The sequence below is a fragment of the Zonotrichia leucophrys genome, chromosome 2, assembly GCF_028769735.1.
Source record: "Zonotrichia leucophrys gambelii isolate GWCS_2022_RI chromosome 2, RI_Zleu_2.0, whole genome shotgun sequence".
Lineage (NCBI taxonomy): Eukaryota > Metazoa > Chordata > Aves > Passeriformes > Passerellidae > Zonotrichia > Zonotrichia leucophrys.
In genome coordinates this window covers 23,692,590-23,718,707 of record NC_088171.1, presented here as the reverse complement: position 1 = coordinate 23,718,707, position 26,118 = coordinate 23,692,590, and the positions used below count along the sequence as shown (strand labels likewise).

The following is a 26,118-nucleotide window of genomic DNA, read 5'->3' as shown; positions in this document are numbered from 1 at the left end:
GAGACACCCTCGACACTGTGTCACAAAATCAATTTGCAAATAACTTCCACTTACCTTCTGTATTAATCAAGCTCCTGGTGCCGAGCACCTCCCAGACCAGGAGAGGGAGCCCGTGGATCAAAAACAGAGATTCTTGCATCAATTTAAATTAAGAAACAAGGTTCTCAGCTTTGCAACCCCTCTTAGTGAAGCAAAGGAATATTCTCTTATTAAATAAGATGTATTTGTTATGAATATATTTGTTCTGGATATTAAAAACATTATCCACATTCCTCTAAAAGTGTGTTCTTATTTGCCTCTTATTTTAGATGAGACAGAGGCGGCTATGGGACTGCACAGATAAAAATTAAAACCAGCTAACAAAATCTGTAACTTTCACTGTTTAAAGGAATCATACTTGATTCAGTGTTTCTTGTTTCGCTAGTTTTCCAATCCATTTCTTCACTAATATTTTAGCACATCTGCCACCACAGTATCTAGGAGCCATGAGCTATGAGCAAGTTCTGTGCATCGGAGAACTCAAAGCACCTGCAATATTTATACCTTCTCTCAAGGGCAGCAGTCAGGCTGAAAACAACTGCAGGTTGCCTAGCATCTAAATGCCAACCATTTTTGAGGTAGAGACACTTGGTAGTTCAGGAAAGGATCCAAACACCTTATTTTAATGCATGGTACAAACACTATAAAGATCATCCTTCCACACAATTTTTTAGCACATGTAACACAAAAATTCACAATATGTGACAACCAACAAACAAGGAGGAGAGGGCAGCAGTGAAAGAAAGAACTGTGCTTTTGGATAAGATGAAACAGTCACTACCCACAGGTAAATCTACATAAAGAGATTTGTAAGCATCCTTTTGTAAGTGATTCTCCTGAGTTGCAATCAATCCCATTTTGATGAGTGGGATTAAGCAATCCAAAGCAACGAGTTTTGACATCTGCTGTAAACAAAGCAAAGTGGGGTTCACACTTAACACCACAGCGGAGAAGAATCTGCCTTGTTTTGCAGCTTACAAGAGAGAATTAAGGCACCAGCATGGAAAAGGGAAGGGAGAACCCACCAGCCTTCTGCTTTTAGTGGAATACTCTGTCACTTAGCAGTGAAGACTGATTACCCAGACCCAGACAGCAGCTGAACACCAGGAGCTGTTCTTTCACAGGTGACCTCCTAGCCCCAGCTTTCATGGTCCACCACTTCTCATCCTAATCATGACACCAGGAGTTCTGCCTCCTCTATATTTTAACACTTTTTCTTTCCATTTCATCTTCCAAAACCATAAAAATCATGACTTCTGTCACAGCAATCAAGCTCCAACTTAATACTGGAAATAAACTTTTATTTAGCATTGAGAACTACTTGAAAAATAAGACTAACTTGTTTGCTTTCTCTACTGATAATTTACTTCTCAATAAAGTAAGCATTCAGCTTGCATGGTTCAATAGCCTATTTTCTTTAAATTGAATTACTAACACAAGACTAATCTAAAATTCTCATATTTGGAATGGATTTAATGTTTTCCAGGGACCATGGTGATTATGGTTTCTGCAAAGAAAACTCCAAAATCTACTGGGGTTCTGCTGTTCCATACCACAGACAACATTCTGGGATCTTTTTGTTCTCTGACAAGGCATATAAAATGATGTTCTCATTAGAAACTTGCTATTAAAAATCAGGACCAGATTCTAATTCCATTTGTAGGATGAGAAGTCTATTTATATAAAAATAACAGATTTACAATACATCAGGGTACTGAGGATGAGATACCTGTACTGCCAGTTGATACCATTAGGGTTTGGCAGAAAGTCATAAAAACAGAACCTGCTGTTCAAATCTCCATACACAAGCACGATATAGAAAGATTTCCTGGGAAATGCAACAAGAATGCATCAAGGGCTACTGAATTACCTTATTTTTTTAATATAAGAAAAATTTGGGGGTTAGCATCTGGTATTGCAAGGAGTCACCATTCCCTGGTGTACAAGGGAATAATTAATTTACAGTGAGCTTTGCACCACTCTACCAACACAATTAGTCATGTTGTCCTGTGCTCTGCTTCAAATGCAAAACCATCCCACGTTACTGCCATCTATTAGATGAGCAGCAGTGCAAATCTTTCCTACCAGCTCTTTCCCAATTGCTGGCATAATTAATACAGAAAAGCATTTCCTTTTACACTACAAATTTTGAATACACAAAGCTGCATATTACTGATATATACTGATATACTTTAACCCTTGCTAGAGCTGATGATCCTCAAGAAGGGTGATGGTTTGGACTTCAACAAGACAAAGAACCTGCAGCCTGTGGTATTATCCAGAGCAGAATGGAAGACAAGAGCAGAATGCAAATGAGCTGCCTTTCCTTAGACAAGAGTTATGGAAATCAGGCTAAATTATATGCAGAATTTTAAATTTTTTTAAAGTTAGGTCAGCTTGATGAACAACCAAAGTTTAGTGTAAAAAAAAAAGTATCAAGGGAATGCAATTTTTTCCTTTTAAAAGAAGAGTGGATTGTTTAAAAATGCCCTACAATTTTAACCGGGAAAAGTTACAAGCTGGATATAAAAATGTTTTCTCATTTTATTGTACCTTTTAAGGATGTTCAAGATTTTTTTTTCCAGTCTTCTTGTTTCCTGGATAAAATATACTGCATTTAGTGAATCCTTGGCTGTGATGTACCATGGGAGACTGCAGCTCTTTGAGGAACTGAACTCAATCAAAAGATGAAGAGAATAAGCATTGCAGACCATTTCCAAATCAGCAATCCCTTTCTGTTGAGTGAGATTTGGTGGTTTCAGATGTTTGGTTTTTCAACAAAAATTTGTTCTGTTCTTTAGAAACATAAATATCTAATGAAGTTTTCAACATAGTAAAAAACCTAGGTGCTTTCCATTCCATTAGGGGAAAGTACATTACTGCTTTAGATTTGTCTCTTGAGGAGCAGTGTGAGCTTCAGGGTTTTTCCATCACTCTCAGAGCCACCTCTGGACACAGAATTTCTGCTCTGGAAGAGCAATGGTGCTAAGCCATTTGTCCAGATGATCCACCTACAGCCACATTCCCCTCCTGAGGAGCAGACTCAGGTGGATCTGAACCACATCCTTCACAATCTGGAAAAGTTCTGTGTTACAGCCGAGCAATGTCAGTGAGCACAAAGTACAGGTAGCAGTGAAAAGCAAAGAATGAACTTCATCCTTCAACTTAGCACTTGGTTTCAGTATAACCAGTATAGGTTAGAAAAAGCATGCAGTAACTATTTGTGTATTCTGCATGCTGAGTCAGAGTCTGCTGACTGACAACTGCAGCGAGGCTTCCCTTGGCTCCCTGCTGGGCACCACAGTGACAGCTGAGTGTCAAGTTTAATATCCAAAACACACAGTCAGAAATGGAACTGCCTCAACACCAATCATTTAGTTCATTTCTTCACATCAGGAGTTTGGAGGTGTGCTTTTGCAGTTGAGTTTCCATAAGGGCCTGCAAATCTATGAATTTGTGTAATGCACTTACAGGCTTGTTAGGGGCCAAACACATTTTACCCTTGGGAATGTTGTGGAAGTTCCATGGTTCACAGCTGCAGTAAAAAAGTAACTTAATTTCTGTTAAATTGGCAAGAATATATTTATTGGATATGTGAAAAGTAAATACCACATGCCTATTCATTGTCCTTAAGATTTAGAATATTGAAGCCTTACTTCATTAAATGAGTAGCAAAAATTGCACATAGTTCCTAGACCAGGAACCCATGTCAGTTCAAAGTTAAAACAACTGAAGTAAGATTGTGTAATCTAGGCAGTCTCTTCCCACGTGGAAAGCAATAAGGGCCTTGTTCAGAACCTGAAAACCATATTTTAATAAAATTATTTTTCTTACATAGCAAACTTTCTGTGGTTTTTTCAGTCAACTGTCAACAAAATATCCCTTCATTATTCCCACACAGATAAGAAATTAAATACCAGTGAAACAGATTAAAAATATAAAAAATGTAATGCAACTGATTAAGGATACAGAAAACATAACTTATATGATTCCTCTTCAGAACAAAATGTTAAACACTTTGCACACAAATACAGAATTCCAAATTCTTATTCTTAGTTTTATGCATAAAAGAGGTGATAATTTTGTTTGCTTCCTTATATGCAAATGCTACCAGAATAATGAAAAAACCCTTACAATGACAATACATGGCAGAAGGAAAAAAAATTCAACAGCCACCATTTTATATGCATAATGATAATGTGCAAAACAATATTTTTTATTTGAACTGCATTCAATCAGGAAATTAAATCAGAATTATGGATTTACGAGAAAACAAGGCTGGTTAGAAAACAAACTGGTTGGAGTATTTATTTTACAAGTTATTTTGTAAATGATCTAAACATGGTCTTAACAAAAAAAAAAAAGAAAAAAAGAACGTATTAAATTCTTTCACTAGCCTTATGAAGTACATGCTGCACAGATGATGATGTTGGGAAGCAAGAGCAACAGAAAAAAGAAAAGGCACCTCCTCACCAGCCCCATAAACCTGTTCTTGCTGTAAGGAAAGTGATGCTGTTTTGTGAAAAAATGGAAGTTATTGGAGCTTATTCTTTAAGGTGAAAAAAGAAGCAGTAAGAACAGAATGAGGCTCAAGAAAAGCCTGACTCAGGCATCAAGTGGAATATCATCATTCCATTATATGTGGGTAATTGAACTACTTCCTTTAAGCATAAGAAGTGATTCAGTACATGAAGCTGTATTCTAAAACCTTGGGGTAATGTGCCAGTATGCATGAAGGAAGCAAAATATTCCCACAAAATTCTAATAACACACATTCATTTAAAAAAAAAAAAATCAAGCTCAACTAATATTTTTGCTTTGGCTCTGTCAAGGATGAAAAATGAGGTACTTGAAACAGTAGAGGGCCCAACTGTTCTTAACTTCCTTTCCCCATGAGGCAAAACACAGTGAAGTCTTGCCAGGAAACCTTTTTAATATGTGATTTTTTCCATCCTTACTTATGTACATAAACAATATTTTAGTAGCTGTCTGTGCTGCAAAGTTAAATTTATTCCAACACTGTTTCCATACCATTTGCAGCACGAGGAAATTCATCATTCTCCTCATCGCCACCGTGACCAGAGGCACCTTTCTGGGGAGCCTGGCAGGGGCAGCAGTGCAGCTGTGCCAGGGTGAGGAGGGCAGGGGCACTGGAGGGTGCCCAAAGCCAGCCCAGCCCTGCCCACTCACCGCACCAGACAGCTGGCACGAGGAGGAGGAGGAGGAGCTGGGCAGCCCTCACTGCACACACAGCTCTGCAGAGCATCAGCACAAGGTGAAATGAAACCCTCCAGCCCTACAACAGAGCACCACGGGGGTTTGACATGCCAGGGTCCTTAAATGTTCACTCAGGGAAGGGTTTTGGTTATTCCAAAAGGTAACTTGGACAGGGCTGGTTTTGTGATTTGATGACTTTTAGAAACAAATTCTGTCCATAATCCAGACTGAACTGGAATCAGCACAAAACTGGAGTATTTAATCTAAATTTCACAATGAGAAAAAGCAAGGGTGAAACAACTCATGCAGGACTGTGACATCCTCTTCCTAGAGGGAGTCAGCACATTTCATCATTAGGCCCTATTTTAGTAACTCAGAGCATTCACAAGAGTTCACATGGTGGAAGAAACTAGTTTTTTAATTTAGTGATTCTTACTAAAATGTTTATGTGAATGAGATTAATACTAAAAAAGAACTAGAAAAAAGGATTTGGCAAACTTACTTTGAAAGTAAGAAGGGCCTAGGATGTAGAGACACAATCTGAAATTAGCAGCAAAAGGGGAAAAAGGAAACTCCTGACAGAGACTACACTTTCCTCACACCAGTGCAACCATGCAGCAATTTTGCCAAAGCAAAAGCTAGTTAAACGATGATGTACATGGTAAAAGGAGATTGTTTAGCTCCAGAGTGAAAAGATGGCTCCTCTGTGAGAGATGCTCTGTGTTGAACTGCTAAAAGCAGAACAGAGGACCTGTCCTTTCATCTTTCCTAGCCACCTCTGCTCAGGAGTCTCCTTCCATCAGCAAAAATTCCCATAATCAGAATTTAAAAATTCTGACATTAAACTAGACTTAGGTTCTCTGGTATGTGCTTTGGAGCTGCAGAAACTATAAAAGACCTCAACAGGATGAAACTGATCCTTATTAAAAGAGAAAAGCTTTTGTAGACCTCAAGGCTGTGGATCAGGAAAAGACTGGGAAGAAAATTCATGTAGAAGACTCAAACTAACCTCAAAAGATTTCTCTCCCCCTCTACAAGTTTGGTATTCTGAGACTGACAGAGCTTGGGAGCTCTCAAGTAAGCTTACAGAGAGGGAATGATTTCACTGAGGAAGAGATTGGTGTTAATACATGTGAAGAAGCAGTGCTGCTGCTAGCTGTGCTGGAAGGTCTCTTCCTCACTGTTTGAGAACAAACAGAATGGATTTCTTTGCTGCAAAGCCACCAATTTTCTGCCAGAATGACCCCGTGGCTCACAAGTCATGCTTGTTTACATATTCTTTAAAATCTGCTCTGATTTGCTGTGTACAGATAGTGATATGCTCTGCATTTCCCATTTCCTATCCTGTCTAGGCTGCAAAGCCTTTGGAACAACCCACCCAAACAGAGAGTCCTCTCCTAAACATGCTCTTTAAAGATTTATTTCTAATTTTTTTACTGACTTATTTTCTTTAAACTGAAAAAGAGGAATAAAAATAAAAGCCAGAACCTTGTGGGAGGCTTTTCTGAAATGTACTTCCAGAAGCCATGCTGTGCTGGCTCAGCAGCTGGCTCATTTGAATTCCAGGTATGCACTATACAGGGTTTTTTGGAAATGCTGGCTTATCAGAAAAGCAATGCTCCTCTTGGATCATAAAGCTGGCTTTATGGTCTTTTTGAAGACCATAAAACTGGCTCAGTTAACACATATGAATTCCTACCTGGTGTTATAGTACCCAATCCCATTGACACAGGCCAAGTTACACCATTGCATCAGGATACTTAAGGGCTTAAAGCTGCCATTCAGCTGGAAAGCTTATTTAAATAATTAACAGACCAAAGGGTGCATATTCCTATGAATCATCATCAAAACAGCAAGAAAAACCTTTTTATTTAAAATAAAATTACATTTCTTCACTATGGTGTCATTCAACTACAACTGTTTAAACAGACCAGAGCATTTGGGATCACATCCTTTCTCCACAAGGATTTTCTCTGACCCACTGGTTTTCACAGGAACCAATCAAGGTTCCCCCAGAACAAACCTCCACTCCTAAGCAGTGAATGCACAATGCACTTCCCTGATGCTGGAATGCTTTGCCTCTGGCCTGGTGCCCAGTCCCAGCACGTCAGAGGAAGGATTGTGCCTGGTTCTGACACCACACTAGGCTCACCACTCCCCACGCCCCAGGAGTGGCACAAGCACAGCACAACAGAAGCTTGTGACACGTGCTGCTTGTGGGATAGAAATATACTTGCAGAGGAAAGCTGTTGTGCTAAGCAGAGAGAATACTAGAGCTGATTAATCTCACTGTCTGGGGAAAAAAAAAATGTATCATGAAAATTCTTTTTCTCCCCTAAAAAACCAAGGGAGGTAACATACACTGAGACCTATACATGAAGTCTGGTTCTCAGCATCACAGAACAGCATGACATTCGAATCTGATCTAGAAGTTTTCCAGCTCCTTATTTTGCCAATTAAGGTCTTGATCTTGTAATAATCTCAATTTTGAATGGATCTGTGAAGCCACAAGGAGCTCAGTGATGCAGTGAGTATTTTGTCAAGTTTTTAAAGTGACAATCTGCAGAAAAGGAAGGCTGCCAGTCACACTGCCATTTGAAGAATGTGCAGGTTCAGGTGGTACAATGTTTCTGAAACAGTGAGGGCATTAATAATGAGCTCCAGTTGTGATGGCTATATAGATAGATAAGAGTACTCTTCTTGGATGTCTAAATATCCAGCTGATTCCTACATTGAACCTTATCAGAAATCCCAAATCAAATCCCTTTAAAAAATGTCTAACCTTATCACTTAAAATCCATTTCAAGTGACACAGTTGGAAGAGTGTCTCCTGCAACAAAACACAGCATGATGCTTGGGGTATTCACTCCAAACAGCAGTATTTTGCTGCTACAGAAGAAAATAGTTTTATACTATCCTTCTGAAACACAGGCACAGAACAAGCAAGAAAAATGAAAAATGGAAGTACAGAAATATTTTCTTCCTATAAATGGGGGAAATGTCAGCCTATGTCTGATGGAGAGAGAGTGGCTATAAAAGCAGCTGAGACATTTTAAGTGGGGTCAGCGCAGATCCCAGCAAGTTATGAATTCTCACCCAGAGGATGGTAAGATCTGTGGGAGGACTGGCTGAACAGAACCTGCATCCTCCAGTGCAGCCTAGAGAGACAGCACACCTCACTCAGAGCACTTTGGAAATTTCCAGTGAATTCTTTGCTGAAACATCTACCCATTGTCCTGACACTTTCTTCACCTATTTCCTTGCAAACCCATTGAAAGGAAGGCGTTCACTGCCCTGACACCATGAGGTACATGCCCAAACATTGAGATCAGAAATGGGTTTTGAAAGAGTACAGAATGTTGAGATGATAAAATTTTCAAAAATTGGAAGCTGTGACTTAACCATTTATTGCTCATTTAGCAGTTGTGGCCTTAAGCAGATGGCAGATAGCCTAAGAGTTTTCGCTTTGCTTATTTAAATGAAGATGAAATCTGGTCTCTCTCAGCTGGGAGGGGCAGCAGCACTGCCAGCTTCAGTGAACCATTTTGTTTACTCTGACATTGGTGCACTAGGTAACTTTGTCCATGACTTCTGAGCTGGCAAAAGCACCAAGCAGGAGGGACTAGGCTGTAGTCACCTCCTGTCTCCAATTAAACCTCACACTGCCTGCAGGGCACTGCAGTGGCAGATCCTGCTTTTGGGCAAAATGGAGCTACTTCCCAGGAGCTGCTGCAACTGATCCTCTCTGCTCACTGGAGAAAGGAGCTGAGAGGACTCAGTGTTTGGGGAACATACTGCCTGCAGCTCCAATATGAACTGAGGGGGCTTGCACTGAAATAATTAGTGAAGTGTGAGTGAATTACAGCAAATTCTCAAATGATTTGAGCTACTTAACACCTGCATATCATGCTCCATTTTTTTTTCCCCAGAAAAACAGAATAAAAAACAATCCAGAGGGAGAAACAGGTAACTAAATAAATAGGATACAGAAATTTAAAAAAAGAAAATTTCCACAGATATATGAGAATGAGCTTCAGTACCATTGGTAGTCAATAATGAGAGACAGGAGGGGGAAGACCGGAGTAACAATCTCTTATGCTCTGTCCCCAGTACATTGAGGTCCACAAAAATGCACGGCCTGAAATATTGATGACATGAAGGCTCAAAAATGATGGGGCATCAGATACAACAACAGTGAAATGACAATTTTAATCTTTAACATGACAACTCTGCTATTACAAGGTATTTTGGGGGTAAACTTTAAAGATCTCACTGAAATAGAAGAAAGAGAGATACTACACCAATGAAACTTGGACAATCAACTATGCAAGTTATCAGAGAGAAAAATCAACCTCTCAACCCTGTAGGCACAGCTGATCTCTTGGACTATGTGAGGAATGCAGATGAGCAGCACAATGTTATCATCAAGCTATTTAAAAGGCCACAAAAGCAACAAAACCATGAGAACATTAGCAAGAAGAAGATACTATAAAGCAGAAGTGGTAGGAAGCTGCACCAAAAGTACATTTTACTGAAAGTAAATGTGGCCTAGTGAAGAGATTACTTTAGTAGCAAACACGTGTTTCACTACCCTTAGTTTCAGCTACATTCACTGGTCTGAGTTTTTTTATGGAATATGGTATTGCAGAGTTTTCATGAAAAAAATCACTAAACAAACAAAAGATTATTTTCCCTGGGTACAGTTTGAACTGCTCTGAACTGCTGAGCAGCTGATAAAGTGATACGATGCAGTGAGGTCAGCAGGGCCTCATCCCCACCCCTCCCTTTGCAAGAGGAAGGAGGAATACTAACACACTGTAATGAGCTGGCTCAGCAGCACAGCAATGTCATCAACCACAAATCTCACCCATCAGACCAGGGCAGATTATACCAAAATGCACAACATCTCCAACATCCAAATTATTAAGGTATTTTTTTAAGTAATTAGGGCAATATGTTTTATGGATGCATACCAAGATGAGACATGAAGGATACTTAAAGGATTGATAAAATCCTTGGCTGCTTTTCCTCTGATTTTCATGAAGGGCCAATTCAGAGATACAAAGTTTATGTACTTTTGTTTCTCTTATGAGAACAGCACAACCACCAGCTATTATAATACAATCACACTCAGGATATATAGGTTGAAAATGCAAATATAGTATGTTCTAAGATGAAAATGAGTTATAATTCAAATAATACCATTTTGAAAAAGAAGTAGATTTCAAATATTTTAAAATATCTGTGAAAGGAAGTAGGCTTTATTTTAAAGTAATAAATCCCTCTTTATAATGCAATAAAGTTTAATCAAATTGAAAGCTCACAAAGTCAACTGATTTCTCACCTATCAAAAGATACAGAACTCCAACTGCAATCTTCCAATGTTCTAAGTCAGATGCTGAAAATCTTCTTTGATTTGTACTCATCAGGGTAATCATATTTATGTGAGAACATACCTGCTGTAGCACACTGCATTTTCTGCTAAGTATTTACCTTATGCTGTTCTGCTCCATCACCAACAGGTCTGAGAGTTTGCACTGCAGCCATTTGGGTCCTATTCTGCCCTGAGAAAGCACTGTGAAGAACTCTCACTACGGTGTCACAAAATATATTGTTGGTTTCTGTGATGTACTTGGGAACAGACCTCAGTTGCCAGAAATACAGCTGCACAGTGATATACATGCACACTCTAAAGACAAACAGCAAACACAGAACATTTCTCTTCCTGCAACTGACAGCTGGAGAGTCCTGCTCTGCTTTAGCCTCCAAGTCACTTTAAACTGAGAGCTTAGAAGACTGTGGAAGAAAGAACCAAAGCAAAAGAACAAAACATAATACTGCACAGCTCATAACCTGCTCTGTTTATTTCACACTCATTTGAGAATACCTATTGCATTAAGATCTTAGTCAGGCAATTTTCCTATACTCAGGATCTTCTGAAGACTTTTTTTTTCACATTTTCTTATGTAGCAGAATACATTTAATTTCCCTTTCTTTTCCCTTTTCCTACTTATTAATACTGATTTTGTCAGTAGGATTTTCTTTTCTCTGTGCAAGTCTCATAAGAAGTGGCAACACACAAATAGTGGACACACTGAAATTATGTGACAGCATTTTTATATGTATAATTAAAACTTGGACAAGGTTGTAAAAAATTTTCAACATATGAAAATTTTATGCCTAAGTTATTGAAACAGAGCCATTTAATGAAGTAGAAAAGCAACAATCCTAATCAGGGTGTAGTAATGTTTACCCCTTGAAAACTTGAAGCCTCCTGAAATCACTAAGCTTACCTCAAAATTTGCCTTTAGCTCACTATGGATCAGCAGCTTGTGAAAATGAGAGTTGAAGACAATCTTACAGCAACTGCTCAAATTCTTGCTAAATTAATACCTACTCTAGGGCACTGATAATGGAAACACTGAAATAGGTGTTAAAGTCTAACTTTATTCAAATTAGGCTTACTGCAAATGGTACCTCAAAGCCTTTGCATAGGCTGAAGGGGCAGTTTCCCCCAGACACCATGACAGAGAGAACTATTTACTTTTAGTAGCTCTAAGGAGGACAGAAGAAATTGGCTATTATTCTTGAAGTCTTTAAAGAAACATGTGTAGACAGGCAAGACATATCAATCTCTGATTCTCAAAACCCATCTCCAAAATCATCATCTAAAAAAGCCTCACTTTGATTTTTAGACATTTTTAACCTTAAGAATGTTTCAACTTCTGCTACAGATCATAAACAACAATTTTGGCCATCAAGATGCTACACAGAAAACTCACTTTTGACAAGCAATGTGCAATTCAGACACAAGTGAAAGAAGAAAGGGAAAAGGGAATATTCAAGTGCAATGAACATTGTGTCTTTACTTATGAAAGAAAAAGCAGTGTGACAATTTGATGCCTGATAATTTATTATCTCTCCTAGCAAATAAAGCCAGCATAGCAGGGTAAGTTTTTTTAATGTGTCTGTGTTTTTTATAGTACTATATTATCTTGTAGAATAAACTTTTTGATAGCAGACCAACACTTCTTCCCAGAATGGGCTTCAGCTCCCACAAATGCACAAATTGCTTGCAACTGTTTTTCTGTTCAGGGTAACCTGCATGCAAAAATGTTTGCAATTACAGCTTCATAACACATGCGGACACAATGTGCACAGAGAGGGATTTTACACAGCAAAGAGGATATTTCTGTGGTGTAAGGGACCAAGAAGGAAGGTGCCTGCAAAGATGGCAATCAGTGCACTGCTTTACACCAGGTACTGATTTGCACCAGCTGAGTCTCATCACATTTCTTTTTCAATGTATTGTCTGTAAACACCCTCTCAAAGGCTAGAGGCAAGTCTGGAAAAGAAACAATGATTCCTTATAATTATAGCCCATTTCTCATTCAGCAAGTGAAATATGGCAGAAAGTAAACATTCTGATTCCAAAGAAAACCACAAAGCCATTGTTTTCCACTGAACCATGCCTAAATTTGTTTTCTTTTTCTGATAGCCAATTACTCCTCATGTTTTGCACTACCAAGATGATAATAACCCACACTCTTGCAATGCCAGCCCAGCCATGCTCAGGGTTTTGCTCAGAATTAGCAGGCTGGACAGGAACGTCTTGCAGGCAGATGACACCTATGTGCATGAGGTTGTGTGCCTGGCTGGCCTGAAATCCAGCCAACCCTCAAAGCAAAAAGATGGGGTTACACATTAATTTATTATTTCCTCTCCTTCTCTTCTCTTCTGCTGCCAGCTGGTAGCTCCCCTGGAAAGTGTCCATGATACACTGGTGGGTGTTTTTATGACTTGAAACATGGATAAATGTGAGACTGAGTGCCCCAATTTCTGAAAGAAATGTTAGCAGAGTGTGAGATACATATTTTTTAAAGTCTCCTTTCCTAACACACACAGGCAATACTCCTCTAGAAATTGTCCTACATTTTTACAAGACTGCTGGTTTTAAATCCTAGGCCAAGTTTGTTTTCCCAGGACCATATGGGTTTAATGGTATAAAGCAAAGAACAGCACAGACTATTGATACTCAGACATGGTGAGGATGGGAGTTCTGCACAAAAAGTGAATGCAAATTAACATAATTTACCTTGTGCCCTGTTATATGGGAAAAACTTTACTTACACAGTAATACACAAAATAATATAGCGCAATCAGAGATCAAAAACCGAGCTGAAACTCCATAAAAAGAAATCTGAAATATTACCAGAATCCTTTACAAAGCATGAAAACACAGAAGATTTTACTCTGTTTTTTAAAGTTCATTTCAAAGGTTAATTTCACTCATACTTGCCTAGTTTAGAATTACTTTCATTTGAAATTTGGCATAAGACATAAAGCCCAGAGAAGAACCTTGTAAAAGTGGTATCAGTGCAAAACCTGCAGGCAAGTACAGCAAAATCCTGAGTAAGTGCTAACAGCTTCAAAGAGAAGACCCACAGGTAGAGAAGCCTGCTATTTATGTAATTAATTTTCAGTGGTGCTGAAAAGAAGTAAAATATTCTTCATATTGTTGTCATAAAGCAAAGGAGAGGTAGATTTATTAGCAAGATTGCACTTCTCTACTTACATATTGTGTTAGATAGAAGTCAGCAGCATGTTTCTAATTAATTAGTTTCAAAAACCTCCCTCACTTTCCTCATGAAGTCATTGGTGGGAAGCAAATGGAAAGATATGGAAGGAAAACACAAACTTTGCCCTCTAAGCAAGAACTATATTACATTTATATTACAATAGATTCATCCAACCAGAAGAATAGATGGCACCATAGACACTCTGCCTACACAAAACAAAATTTCATCCCACATACAGCCTCACAGTTACATGTATTCCATCAGAGATGAATGACCTGTGTTTTAGAGCCAAAGTATTTACTGAGAGAAAGAAAAATGTATTTTAAATAATGAAACAGGAAGAAAAAGACCGATAGATTTGACTAAGTACCTGAATACACAGATGAACTTCAAAATCCAGTGGTTTAAAGTACTCTTCCCTTGGGTTTAGCATTGCTAGCTCCCCAAAAGATGCTAGTAACACAATGTACCAGAAAGCACATTCTTTTTGGGTCCATCATAAGCTTAAAAGCTCTCAAAAAGCATTATTCCCAGGCTTCAGAGGATGTCAGTGACATGAAGCAAACCTTCAGATACAGAGCTACAGGGATAAAGCTTTGTAGCTTCACTAATGCCTGTTAACATCAGACATGGAGGAAACACTACTAGCTTGCATTCAGGCTTGTATATCACAAGTATGTGTGCAAATATGTATAAAAATAGTATTGCTAGCCTTTAAGATCTTCAATAATGGGAGAAACACTTCCATTCCCATTGAAATGAAAATGTCATTTTTCATAGCTATCTGAAATGGCAAACTCTTGTGTTTTGCTGCACAGCTCCATGTGGAAATCTGGCGTTTCTGGAGCTGCCCTTTGGCAGATCAGGCTGCTGGGCTCAATGCATACTGTTCCCTTTTAATTACTTTTTAGTACTGTGTGTTATGGTACCCAACAGAGCAACAGCATCCAATATCAGAGAGGAGTCCTCAGCTTATTCAATATGTGTGTCAGGAAATAGAGAAGCTCTGGCTGCCACTTCCCCACTCCTGCTGTGACACCCTACCTGCACTGTGATGCTGCTGCGGTGCACATGCTTCCCACAACCATGTTTGCAGAGAGAATATCCATTTTCAGACAAACCAGCCTTTAAATGCCATTGTCCTGCCTGTGCAGAGAGCTACAAAGTACCAGGAGAACTCTTTGTACATTATTCCTGCAGTGAAATCTAATTTGCAGTGTATTGGCACCAAGGCTAAAGTTCAGGCAATGCACAGATTATTCCCTTATGGGGAAGACTTCAGAGCCTGGGAGGAAAATTCACTTTGATCAATTGTGGCTCTCAGAAAGCTCCTGTAAGACAGAAAAGACAGAAATACCTTCCCACTTAAAAAAAAAAAAAAAAATCCCTGCCAAAGAAAAATTTAGCTAACACAAGAGATTCAACTCTGGTCTGTTTTGAATCTGTTAAGAGCAGTAAGTATAAAAGCACATGTTTATATAAAAATCAGAGCTGTAACCAAGTTGATATCTCCAGTGTGGCATGCACAAGCATACTGCAGGCTGCTCAGTGTAATCAGCTTTAACACTCAACTAATTCATACTGATCATCACCAGATCCAAGGAGCTGTCAATTTTTCCATGGTATGGGGATAGCTTGAAGGCATTTGGTGCAGCTTGAACATCTAGACATCACTAAATTTTATATTTACAATGGCACATTCTCCTTGATGTGAAAACCTCAAAGTTTGCTTATAGAGATATGTATAATAACAAATGATGAACGGGAATAAACTACTGATAAAGATCTTAGCTATTCCTTATCAAAAGCCAAATGCTATTTCCCAATTTTGTGTAATTTTATTTTGAATCAACACATTGCCTCACATTTTTCCTATTCTCATGATTTTACTGCTCAACGTGCACTTGATCAAAGTTTCATCCTGTCTTGTGCACATATTGCAAGATGAAATAGAAATGCTGAGATTACCACTTCATGTCTTCAGTCCATCAGACCTAGCACCTTGCAACAAAAACCCAAGCTGATTGTGTCAGAGAATAGCAAACCAAAAAGTTTGCAGGAAATTATGATGACACATCATTAGTTTAATACTTTGAGGCAAGAGACTTGTTAGCTCTTACAGGCTGTAATAGCAAAAACCAGTGACAGAGCAAAAGGAAATGGCCTCAAGCTGCGCCCAAGGAGGTTCAAGCTGGTCATCAGCAAGAATTTCTTCGCTGAAATTGTTGTCAAGCATTGGAACTGGCTGTCCAGGGAGGTTCTGGAGTTGCCATCACTGGAAGGGTTCAGGAAATGACTGGACATGCCATTTAATGGTTTTCTTTAGTTGACAAGGTGGTATTCAGTCAAAGGTTAGACTCAACCTTAATGATTTTATGATTTAATTCTATGATAATACACTTTCCTTTCTTATTTTCTATGACACATTTCAACCCAGAAAGTAACCCCAGTTTCAACGTGCAGGAAAAAAGCAGGATCGAAAATGCAATCATATACTACATGATTAAACCAAAACACCTCTGCATTAAGGCACTTTATTCACTGTTAAACCTCTCTGGGAAAGCAACCTGCTTATACATGTGAGTCCCGTTTGGTAAGCACAGGTTTTTTAAAAGAGCTTATCAACACTTATAATTTTAGGCAGAAAAAAGAATTTGCATTATCAGATCCAAAGTGTTACAATGACAACTTGCAGCTGCTTATTCATCAACATCTCCAAGTGCTGGTCTGATTCTGAGAACAGATCCTGTGTATAAACCCTTGCTATTTTACTGAGGCCTGTGGTTGTAATAGAACCTGAGTACGCTTATTAAAAACAGCTGCTGTAACAGAAATAGTGAATCAGGGTATATTACCATTTAAAAACCCCCAAATTGAATCAATAGAAGTCAGGAGAGACAAGCTTAAAGAGAAAGTCCTTAAACAAAACTGAAAGATCAACCACTGTTCTCATTTACTATAAGCAATCACTTAATTAAGCTGTTATGAAACGTAAATAAACACCATTCATAATGAGGAACAAACATATGTGGTGTGTTGTGTTGCATCTATTATTGCTATGTAGATATGTGAAGAAGCCAGCAGTAGAGATACACAAAAACGTTTAGAGAATCTCTCTGACTTCAACTTCATAACCGCTAACACAACATACATAAAAGGTATTTTAATTTCATTTACATATAATGGCCTCTAAACAATAGGAAATCAAACAGCCATTTAAGATTTTTAAAATGTTACTCATGTTAAATTTCATTCATTTTTCTTGGCTACTATTTCTTACATTTTTTCCAGTTTCACTACTACAATGTAACCAATTCCCTAAGAGCTGCAACCTGGCTCCTAACACACTAAGGATATGTAGCTATGACTAGCAACAGGAGATATGACGAAGATTAATGTTCCTTTTTGTTCCAAGTTGTGTACAAGGTGTGAACAAAGGGATTACTGGATCAGAGTGAAGGTGGGCTGTGCCTTCCACCATCTTCAGAAGAGAGCCCTCTGTTAAAAAGAAAACTCACTGGTGGATGCTGAAAATGTGAACTTTGGGAACTCTGTCTGCAAAAGTCTTTTTATGGCTGATGTGTTTCTTTCACAGCTGTGTAAGTGTCAATCACATTGGTTATCTGATAAAACAACCTGATTCCTTTTGTCCTTCAGTACTATTAACTACCCTACTATCTATGATTTACTGGAGAATTAATGAATTAAATCCCTCTGTTCAAATACAAAACCAAACAAGAATAATCCTCTGGTTTATAACTTTTAAATAGATAACTTCAATCCTTAATGATGCTTAGAGCACATTAGGAAGGCACCCATTGAAACTATTTAGCTAATGGTAACTAGATACTACCATTAGAAGGCCTAATTAATTGGGATTTAAAATTAACTCTGATTTGCCATGGACCATAAAACATCCTGACCAAAAATTTACTTATTTGATGGTTTGTAAAAGATCAAATTAAAGAAAGAGTATCAATAAATTATCACTTGTTATTTCAACACTCTTAGTATTTGCAATTGCAGTTTAAAAACGAAATTTAAAATAATTGGTAGGCCTCAAAATTCATCCTAGATTGCATTAATCTTGACATTTTTACTTTCAAATAGTTGTGAGGATTGAGGGAAAAAATAGAAGTACATAAAAGGTTTACAGAAGGCATACAAAAATAGATTTATGTGATACACCCATCACTATCACTTTTTGCACTATATCTTACAATCAAACAATAAATTGCAAATAAGATCCCACTAAAGGAAGAACCTGATTTCTGCTGTTACAAGTGCCCTCAATTTCAACACCAAAAAACAGTCAATAAGATTTTACTGCAATAAATGAGATGAAGCCCCAAGGAGGAATTAACACTTGCAAAATTTCATGTTCTATAAATAAGGAGAAAATTTCAAATTAATAAATGAAAAGCACAAATAGTTTAAAAAACAAAAGCCAGAATCCGGCTCAAAAGTTGTTAGCTTAAAATATACAAGCTGGCAAACAAACAAAGCAACGAGACACATCACAGGAACTGCTCAGAACTGCTGCTCCCAGTCCATGTTGCAGCATAGCAATTCTTTCACAGCACAGAATTTTCAGGGTATTAGCCAACAGGGTGGAAAAACCAAATATTTTTCAGAAAATGAGTTATATTTATATCACAATCAAATAAGGCCTTGTTTTAGAGAGATACTTTTTATGAGTCATTCCTAAAAGCATTTGCTAAATTCCCTGATGTCCCAACAAAAGCGATACAGTGCAAGCAAGGCTGAATAAAGTCAAGAATGTAAATTTTTTAAACGTGTTATGAAAGACTTTCTTCCTCTCCCCATGGACCAAGAAAGAATACCAAATAAATACTCTGCATTTGAAATAAATGACTACTGACAAAATAACCTTTGGAAGCAAGGGTATGCTCATGTTTCCCTTCTAAATTTATGGTCAGAAGCAAGGCAGAGATTGATGCGTTAGGGGTAAATGCTGCTCCTACAATACTTTCCCTGATGACCACCCAGCATAGCAGGAGCCACTCTGGTCAGCAATGCCTTCCCTGAACAAACCCACTCCACAACAGCACAGCTCCCAGCAGGGCACAGAGTAGAAATAAAACTTTATTGGGGGTCAAGAAAAGTTGCTCCTGAACCTTTTGTTAGGGTCAAACCCTTTTGTTTCGCTCTGGCCAAACCCAGAGCGCAATAGAAGAAAGAGCAAATGAAAATAAAATCCCAAGCAAACAAAGAAAACCACAACCCTGTGTAGAAAAATGTATAAATTATCATTACTCTTGAGACAAATTATCTTTTATTTCACTGCCAATGTAGATGTGTCATCAGTGCCTTTGAGCATTCCACATGAAGGCCCTAACCAGGCTGCAGAAGCAGTAGTCAAGGACTCCTGCTGAATCTGAATATAAGCATGATTTCAAAATTCCTATTCTGTTTCTCTCCTACTTCCTATCTTGCTTTTCCTTTATACATCTATATAACAAAAAATACTTGGCATTAACACTACAATATTAGTAAAAGATCAATAAACCCATCCAGAGCTGTCCTCTGCAAAGTGAGGATGACAAACTGTCTGGATTTACATTACCTTGCATTTAGAAAGATTTTCCACATAAGCCTCCTTGTTTAAAAAACAAACAAAAAAAAAGTGAAAAAATTACTAAACCTCTTGATATATTTTTACAAAATATGTCAAGTAAACTGTATCTAGCCTGTGGACCAGGCTTCTGATCCTTGACTCTATCAGTAATTTAATTCCTAACACAAAGAAATATGTGAACACTTATTAATTGATAATTTTTAATTTTACTTCATCAATAAAGAACTCACCAGAAATATCCTTTCAAGTTGATCTTGAATGTCTTTCATTCCTGGGAAAGCAGCGACCCCTTGAATCATTTCTACAAAGATACAACCCACTCCCCTACAGAAGGAAAAAATAAAGGCAAAGTTAGAAAGATTTCTTATAGACCAAAAAGCCAACAACAATGTTTTTGTATCCTTTACCAGCATTTAAATAATTTTTTTTAATTGACGCCAGGTGGAAGGATAGACGTGCATTTGCTAAAGTCAGTGTATACAAATGAACACTCCTCAGGTGTTTGAAGAAAGGTGTAGAGGTAGCAGGAGTGTGGTTGGTGAGTGTTGAGACCAATAAAGGCACAGCTGCTGATTTCGGTATTTGTGCTTCCCAAGCAGAATAGTCATGCTCCCAAAGAAACTCTGGAGATGTGGGAATGAGAGCATCCTTGGGAAAAGCTGAACGGGGACAGACCAAGGACATGGAAGCACATTTAGCATAGGAGGAGGAGAATCTGGGAAAAGGTGAGTAAAAAGGAGAAGGGCACGTGGCTGCTCACAGGCACTGAACTTAACTACCACCCAAATGCTCGGGGATGTACTTGCTTGGACTTTGCTCTCCCCTCTTCCAGCAGAACTGAAAGACGCTCAAAGCCCTCAGCTGCTGCCCCATTCCCCAGAAGCTCTGGCTGAAGGGTCCTGCAATGGGTCCTGCATGGTCCTCCATGGGCTCCTTCCTCTCCCCACAGCAGCCACCCCCCTTACAGCTCCTGTCCTTGGTTTCCCACACAAGCTACTCCACACCAGTCCCCCTCATCCCAATGAGTTCAGCAAGGGGCAGAAGTACTGGGAAATCAGACAGCAAAAATATCTGAGGCACACTAATTGCAACACAAAGAATGCCTTCTCAAAGGTTGAGGAAAGCTTTTGTGACTCCATCTGAAATTCTAGATAAACTGTGAACTTCCTGCATCTCAAAAGGAAAGCAAATTACAAACTTGCACTTGCATCTTTTCCAGATGAAAACAGCTCAGGAGTTCCTTGTTCCCTCAGCAAAAATAATTTTAAGAGGAAACTTCCATTTTGGCTATCAATAGGATGCAGAATTTGATTATATACTTCAACTTCTTCAATTGCATTTTTCTGCATACATTTTTCTACAACTTTCATATGCAAACACCCATGTATGCTGTACAACCATGTCTGTGTAAGCAACCACACAAAACCACTCTTCACTCAAAGTAATAATATGCTTAAATCCCCAAAACATATATCAAAATGAAGTAGGAATTTGCAACACTAACTACAGCACCACCTCCCCCTAAAATTGAGAGTTTTGTTTCTCTCTCAGAAAAATCTAACCTCTAATTTAACTTTGTTTTTAGAAGTAAATTATTTGGAATGTAGTAATTACATACTTTTTCATTGCTTATGCATCATGATGATGCATTCAGAAAGCAGTACTTAATTTTAGGATTTGTGTGCATATATTGGTGAGGAAGTGGTTCTAGAATAAAACAACTTAACAAAAACATGCAACCTGTTTTCATTAAGACTGGAGCTGAGTACATACAGATACCACTTAACTAAAAGTATCAGTAAATAACCTGTGCTTTACTCATCTGTCAGGCTTTGACAAATACCCAATAATGAAACAATTTTACATTCTAGGACAATGAGGGTTGATAGTCAAGTTTTTGAAGAAGAAAATTAAATATACATCAACATTTTCTTATTCGACCACCCAGAGCTTAGATACACTAAGTAAAGCTTCTCATGGCATAGAAAAGTGGAAGAAAACTTTAAGAAAGCACGGTTGCAGGCAAATTTTAGAATAAAACAGGTGTTTATAAAAGAGAGGTTAAAATTTATGTTCCATATGCTTTTGTGGGTTACTAAATGAACTGAATTGATTAAACTGCCATTCATCATTTAGTCTGGTTAGTGCTTCATTAGGCACAGATAGGCACAATATATCTTTGTCAAATGCTTATAAACAGTACCAGCATCTCAGGCAAGGAAAAATTCAAGATTTTACCCAAGAGTCATTTATTCAAGATAAGCAATAAAACAATTGAACTTGGACTAAAGAAAAGAGGATCACACTTCTATCCTTGCAACCAGAAAACAGGCATTTGATTAAACCAGCATATCACTTGAGAGCATATACAAATCTGCAGAGAATCTTCATCTAGCTGTTTGAACAGAAATGTGATAAGGGCAGCAGGAAGATTCTGCCAAATTTTGCATTGTTTTACATTATTTATAAATTTGTCCACTTTTACTGGTTCTGACACAAGTATAAGCAAAAAAAAACCCACCAAAAAAAAACCACCAAGTAAGAACAGCAAGCAAAACTGCAGAAAAATTTCCTGCTTGGAAAGAAGAATCCTATTATGTATATCCTATATCCTATTATATGTCTTGAACTTTTGTGCAGCCTAGAATTCCATTTGGTGAAATAAAAGAGTGCTGGAGTTAAACAAATATCTAATACAAAAATCAAAAGGGTATTATAATCATTGGGGATCAAAATCATAAGCAAACTTCAAGATTTGAGTTGGAAGACTGCTGCTCTCTTCAGCCCACTTGAAAATTAAGGTTATGACTGGTTTCAAAGGTTATGGTGTTCAGCACATTGACAAGTAAGTCAATAGAAAGAGAATTTTAAATTAATACAAAAAATAAAGGAAAATAGTAATACAGAAAAAGTATGGCATGGAACTAGGAAATGGATAGGTAAGATGCAGAAAGCCATAACAGCACATAAAGGCTTGAAGAAGGCTGGATGGTATTTTAGATGTCATAGTGGTATTGGTGAATTTTAGGATCACGGTAAGTAGAAACTTGAGTCTGTAATAGGATCCCTGCATTGCAAACTGTAAGCCCACACTGCAAATGAGAAAATAAATAACACCTCTGCAAGTCCTTGAAATTTTGTCTTGCTTTCATAGACCTCACAAACTTTAAACAGTTTAGAGAGGTTTTTAAACAAAGCAAAAACTATTATAATGTCAGAAAAACTGGGTCTTGAGGAAAAAATTAAGAAAATTATGTCATCCTTGGCTACAAGAAAGCCCAAGGGACAAGGGAGAATGTGATGACTCTGTATTTAAAATTATGCAAAACGAAGGACGGGGAAGAACTGATTAGGATTTTAATGATTCCCAGAATGGTAGGTAGGTCCAAAATAGTGTAACTAGAAATAGCAGAATGCCTTTAGGAAATAGAAATTTTAGGGTGAGTGTTAGGGAAATACAATTAATAATTGTGCTATATCCCAGCCTCCCAATGGACTTGAAGCCCAGTTACAGTCATGTAAAACCAGACAAGCTGAAATACTTAAGAATATTCTTCAGGAAACACTTGCATTAACAGTAGAGTGGACAGGATGATCTCACACACCAGTCCCAGGTCTAGTTCAATGACACAAAGATTACTTCTTAAAATATGAAACAGAGGCTATAAGGTGCATGCATTTCCAAGGGTATGTTATTTAGGTAAATTTGTGCACGTTCAGCCTACAATGACATTTTCAGGAGGCACATATAAATAATTTTTGACAAAAGAATACTACTTTAACAAGTTTTGGTGTATTCAGTTGGGATTTTCCTACTGTCTTTGTAGGACTTCTGAGTTTGGATAAATAAGCCAAATGCTGCAATGCTGTTCAGAGATCCTTCCAATGCAATGGCATAGAATAAACTTGCCAAGTAAAAGTGACAGCCATATAATGCTAAAATGGGTGGTTTACTCTCTGATGACAAAAAGCATGACTAAACCTATTGATATATTGATGAGACAATACATGGCCATGCCATCTAATATTGCTCTTCTATTGTCCTGCTTAATTTCCTGGGACTCTGGCTATCACTGTACAGCCTTACACAGAGTAAGAGTTACTAGCACAGCTGAATGGCTTCTCTTGCATTTGAATTGACATAGTAAATGAGCCTGTAAAAAGGAAGCTGAACCCCTCAGAAACCTCCTTTTTTTGTTGTTTTTGTTTTTTGTTGTTTTGGGGGTTTTTTTCTGCACAACTTTTATAATTCAGAAGAGTATTCCCTTAAAATTAACTTCCTTACTTGGTGGATTGGTTTTATGTGTTTGGCTTAGGGATTCACATTCCTGTCTCTGTGTAACAAAGATCCTTATTGCTACAAGAATCTCCAGCAAATCTGTACTTGAATACTGTAAAACAAACAAAAAGAAGCATAACAGCTTTGGTAAGGCACAATATAAAGGGAAGGTTCCTTCAGTTAATATTATAACTTTTCTTGATGGAGCCATAAAAGAAAATACAGACTCACTCCAGAAAGAGGAGCTGTTTCCAAAACAAGTTTTAGTTTATACTTAAATCAAGTATATAGAAACCCTGTATTTCTTACTATATATGTTTTAAAGTGTTGAATATTCTGCTTTGAACAGATCTGCTTTGTAGCAGGCTCAGTGCAGGTGACAATATTCAGCATGATCTTTGCAGTGAAAACCTATGCTGGGTCTTCACACAATATTTTTATCTAGTCATTAAGCCTGTTTTCTGTGTGCAGGGTTTGGCTTCAGAGGGGGAATACATTTTATGAAAGCCAAGTAATTCCTTTCAGTAATCCCTGGTGAGATTTCTGAAATTCAAAGGAACTACAGAGTTTTCATTCAAGCTTCCCAAACTACACACTGTTTGTAATGTTAAATATATCAGAATTAAAATCAAACAGACAAACAAACACACAAACAAAACCCCACAAAACCTACACACACTCTCCTTCAAAATCCTGCTGCTTTACTTTTTTATGGATTTGTCACCAAGATGCAATACTGTAGCATCTTCCAAAAAATCCTAGTAATATACATGTTGTAAGGGCAAAGAGATTTTTATCTTGTCTGATTTATTCAGGGAAAAAAGATCATGTTTCTTTATCATCCTTCTTATGAACACAATGATGAAAACAAGTTTTGCGGTAAAGGAATGTAAAGCAAGGGACTCTTTTCTCCTTTAGTGACAAAATCTGATTTATTTCTACTGCAGCAGACTGCTGGCATAGCCACAAAAGCTGAAGTTGGTTGGAATTTGTCTTTCTTTGATATATAAGAAATAACATCTAATGGATGGTACAGCCTGATAAAAATACAGCGGCAATAAGCCAAACAGCAGTTGTCACATCAGAAGTATTGAGTGAACAAAGACTTCCCTTACGTGATGACAAAAAACATTAAAATTAGTGCACGAAGCATATGCAATGAATAATAACTAATTTACTTGATAACTCAAGGTATTTATTTACAGTCAGACTTGAAGTAATTGTAATTACAAGAGAATAGAGTGGTCATGTTCTTGCATGTGTCACTAAATACCTAGAAATAAAAGCTCCAGAATATTTTTTGCTTTGTAGTAATACTCAATTTCTATATTAAGAAATACTATATTCATGAAGGATTAAAATGTACATGATCCCTCCTTGTGGGATTCTTTCAATTGGACTCACTTGTTCTATAAAAGCAGAGTCAAAATAAGAAGAAAAGAAAACACTCCTCAAACTTGAGCAACATTTTGCCAGGAGACACTTTCTTGTTGAACATGTACTTCCTGGTTTTCTTTTCTGCATCCAGATACTTTCATACTGTACTTTCCTTACACACACGAAACATATTTCTACAAATGAAAAAGTAACAGCAAATCTGATGTTGCAAATGGATAAAAGTGGCTTTCAGATTTCAGCATTTCAGGGACTGAAATGTGCTTCCCATAACTACAGACCCAGACAGTTCCTCACTTCCTCACACACAGCATTTCTATGAATATGAGCCTACAGAATTTTCCAATCAAAAGCTAATTCAGCTGATAAAACTTTAGAAGAACTCACTGACAGCAAGAGAAATTAACAACACCTTTACAGTCACTGCAATACTACCCTAATACCCTAATCCTACAAATTAGCATTTCTTTGGAGTGGAAGTCATAATCCTGAGGAACATCAAGGGCAAGAGAGCTCATTTGCCCCGTGCTGTTCTCTCTCAGGCCCCAAGAAGCATTCCTTCAGGGCATATTGGGACTGGGACTACTGCTCTCACATTTCTCTCACTGCAAACCATTTACAAGAGAAACGGGATAAAAATGCCTTTGTAATGTCCCCCGTGTAAAAACCATAATTTGGTGCATTTGTGTCTAAGACAAAATCCATTTTTATGTAATGAATGTCTTAATTATGGTTGCAGGTCATCATTGGTCAAATATTCATGAAAGCATGCTTGGAATTGTCATGAGCACTCAAATCCACAATCTTAGCAGGCTATGTGGGAAAAGTGGTGTGTTCCCACATACCATTTATTTTTCTAATAATAGGATAGAAAAACTCCATATGAACAGGTTTCCCTAAATTAGGCTGAGATTTGAAATCGTGTATAACAACCTAGATGTAACAAAGTTAAACAAGGCTGATTTAAGAAGCAGTTTTGCAACATTTTACTGGCCTAGTTTCTAATTTAT

The 26,118-nt window shown here is 37.8% G+C and overlaps 1 protein-coding gene across 5 annotated transcripts in view; it reads right to left on the bottom strand.

Annotated features, from left to right (window-relative positions):
- CDK14 (cyclin dependent kinase 14) overlaps positions 1-26,118 on the bottom strand; it is a 310,762-nt gene that overhangs the window by 102,957 nt on the left and 181,687 nt on the right. For all 5 annotated transcript variants that reach the window (XM_064704274.1, XM_064704278.1, XM_064704276.1 and 2 more), the window contains one exon: positions 19,665-19,758. In XM_064704274.1, coding sequence (XP_064560344.1) covers positions 19,665-19,758 — 94 coding nt within the window. The remainder of the gene's footprint in view (positions 1-19,664; positions 19,759-26,118) is intronic.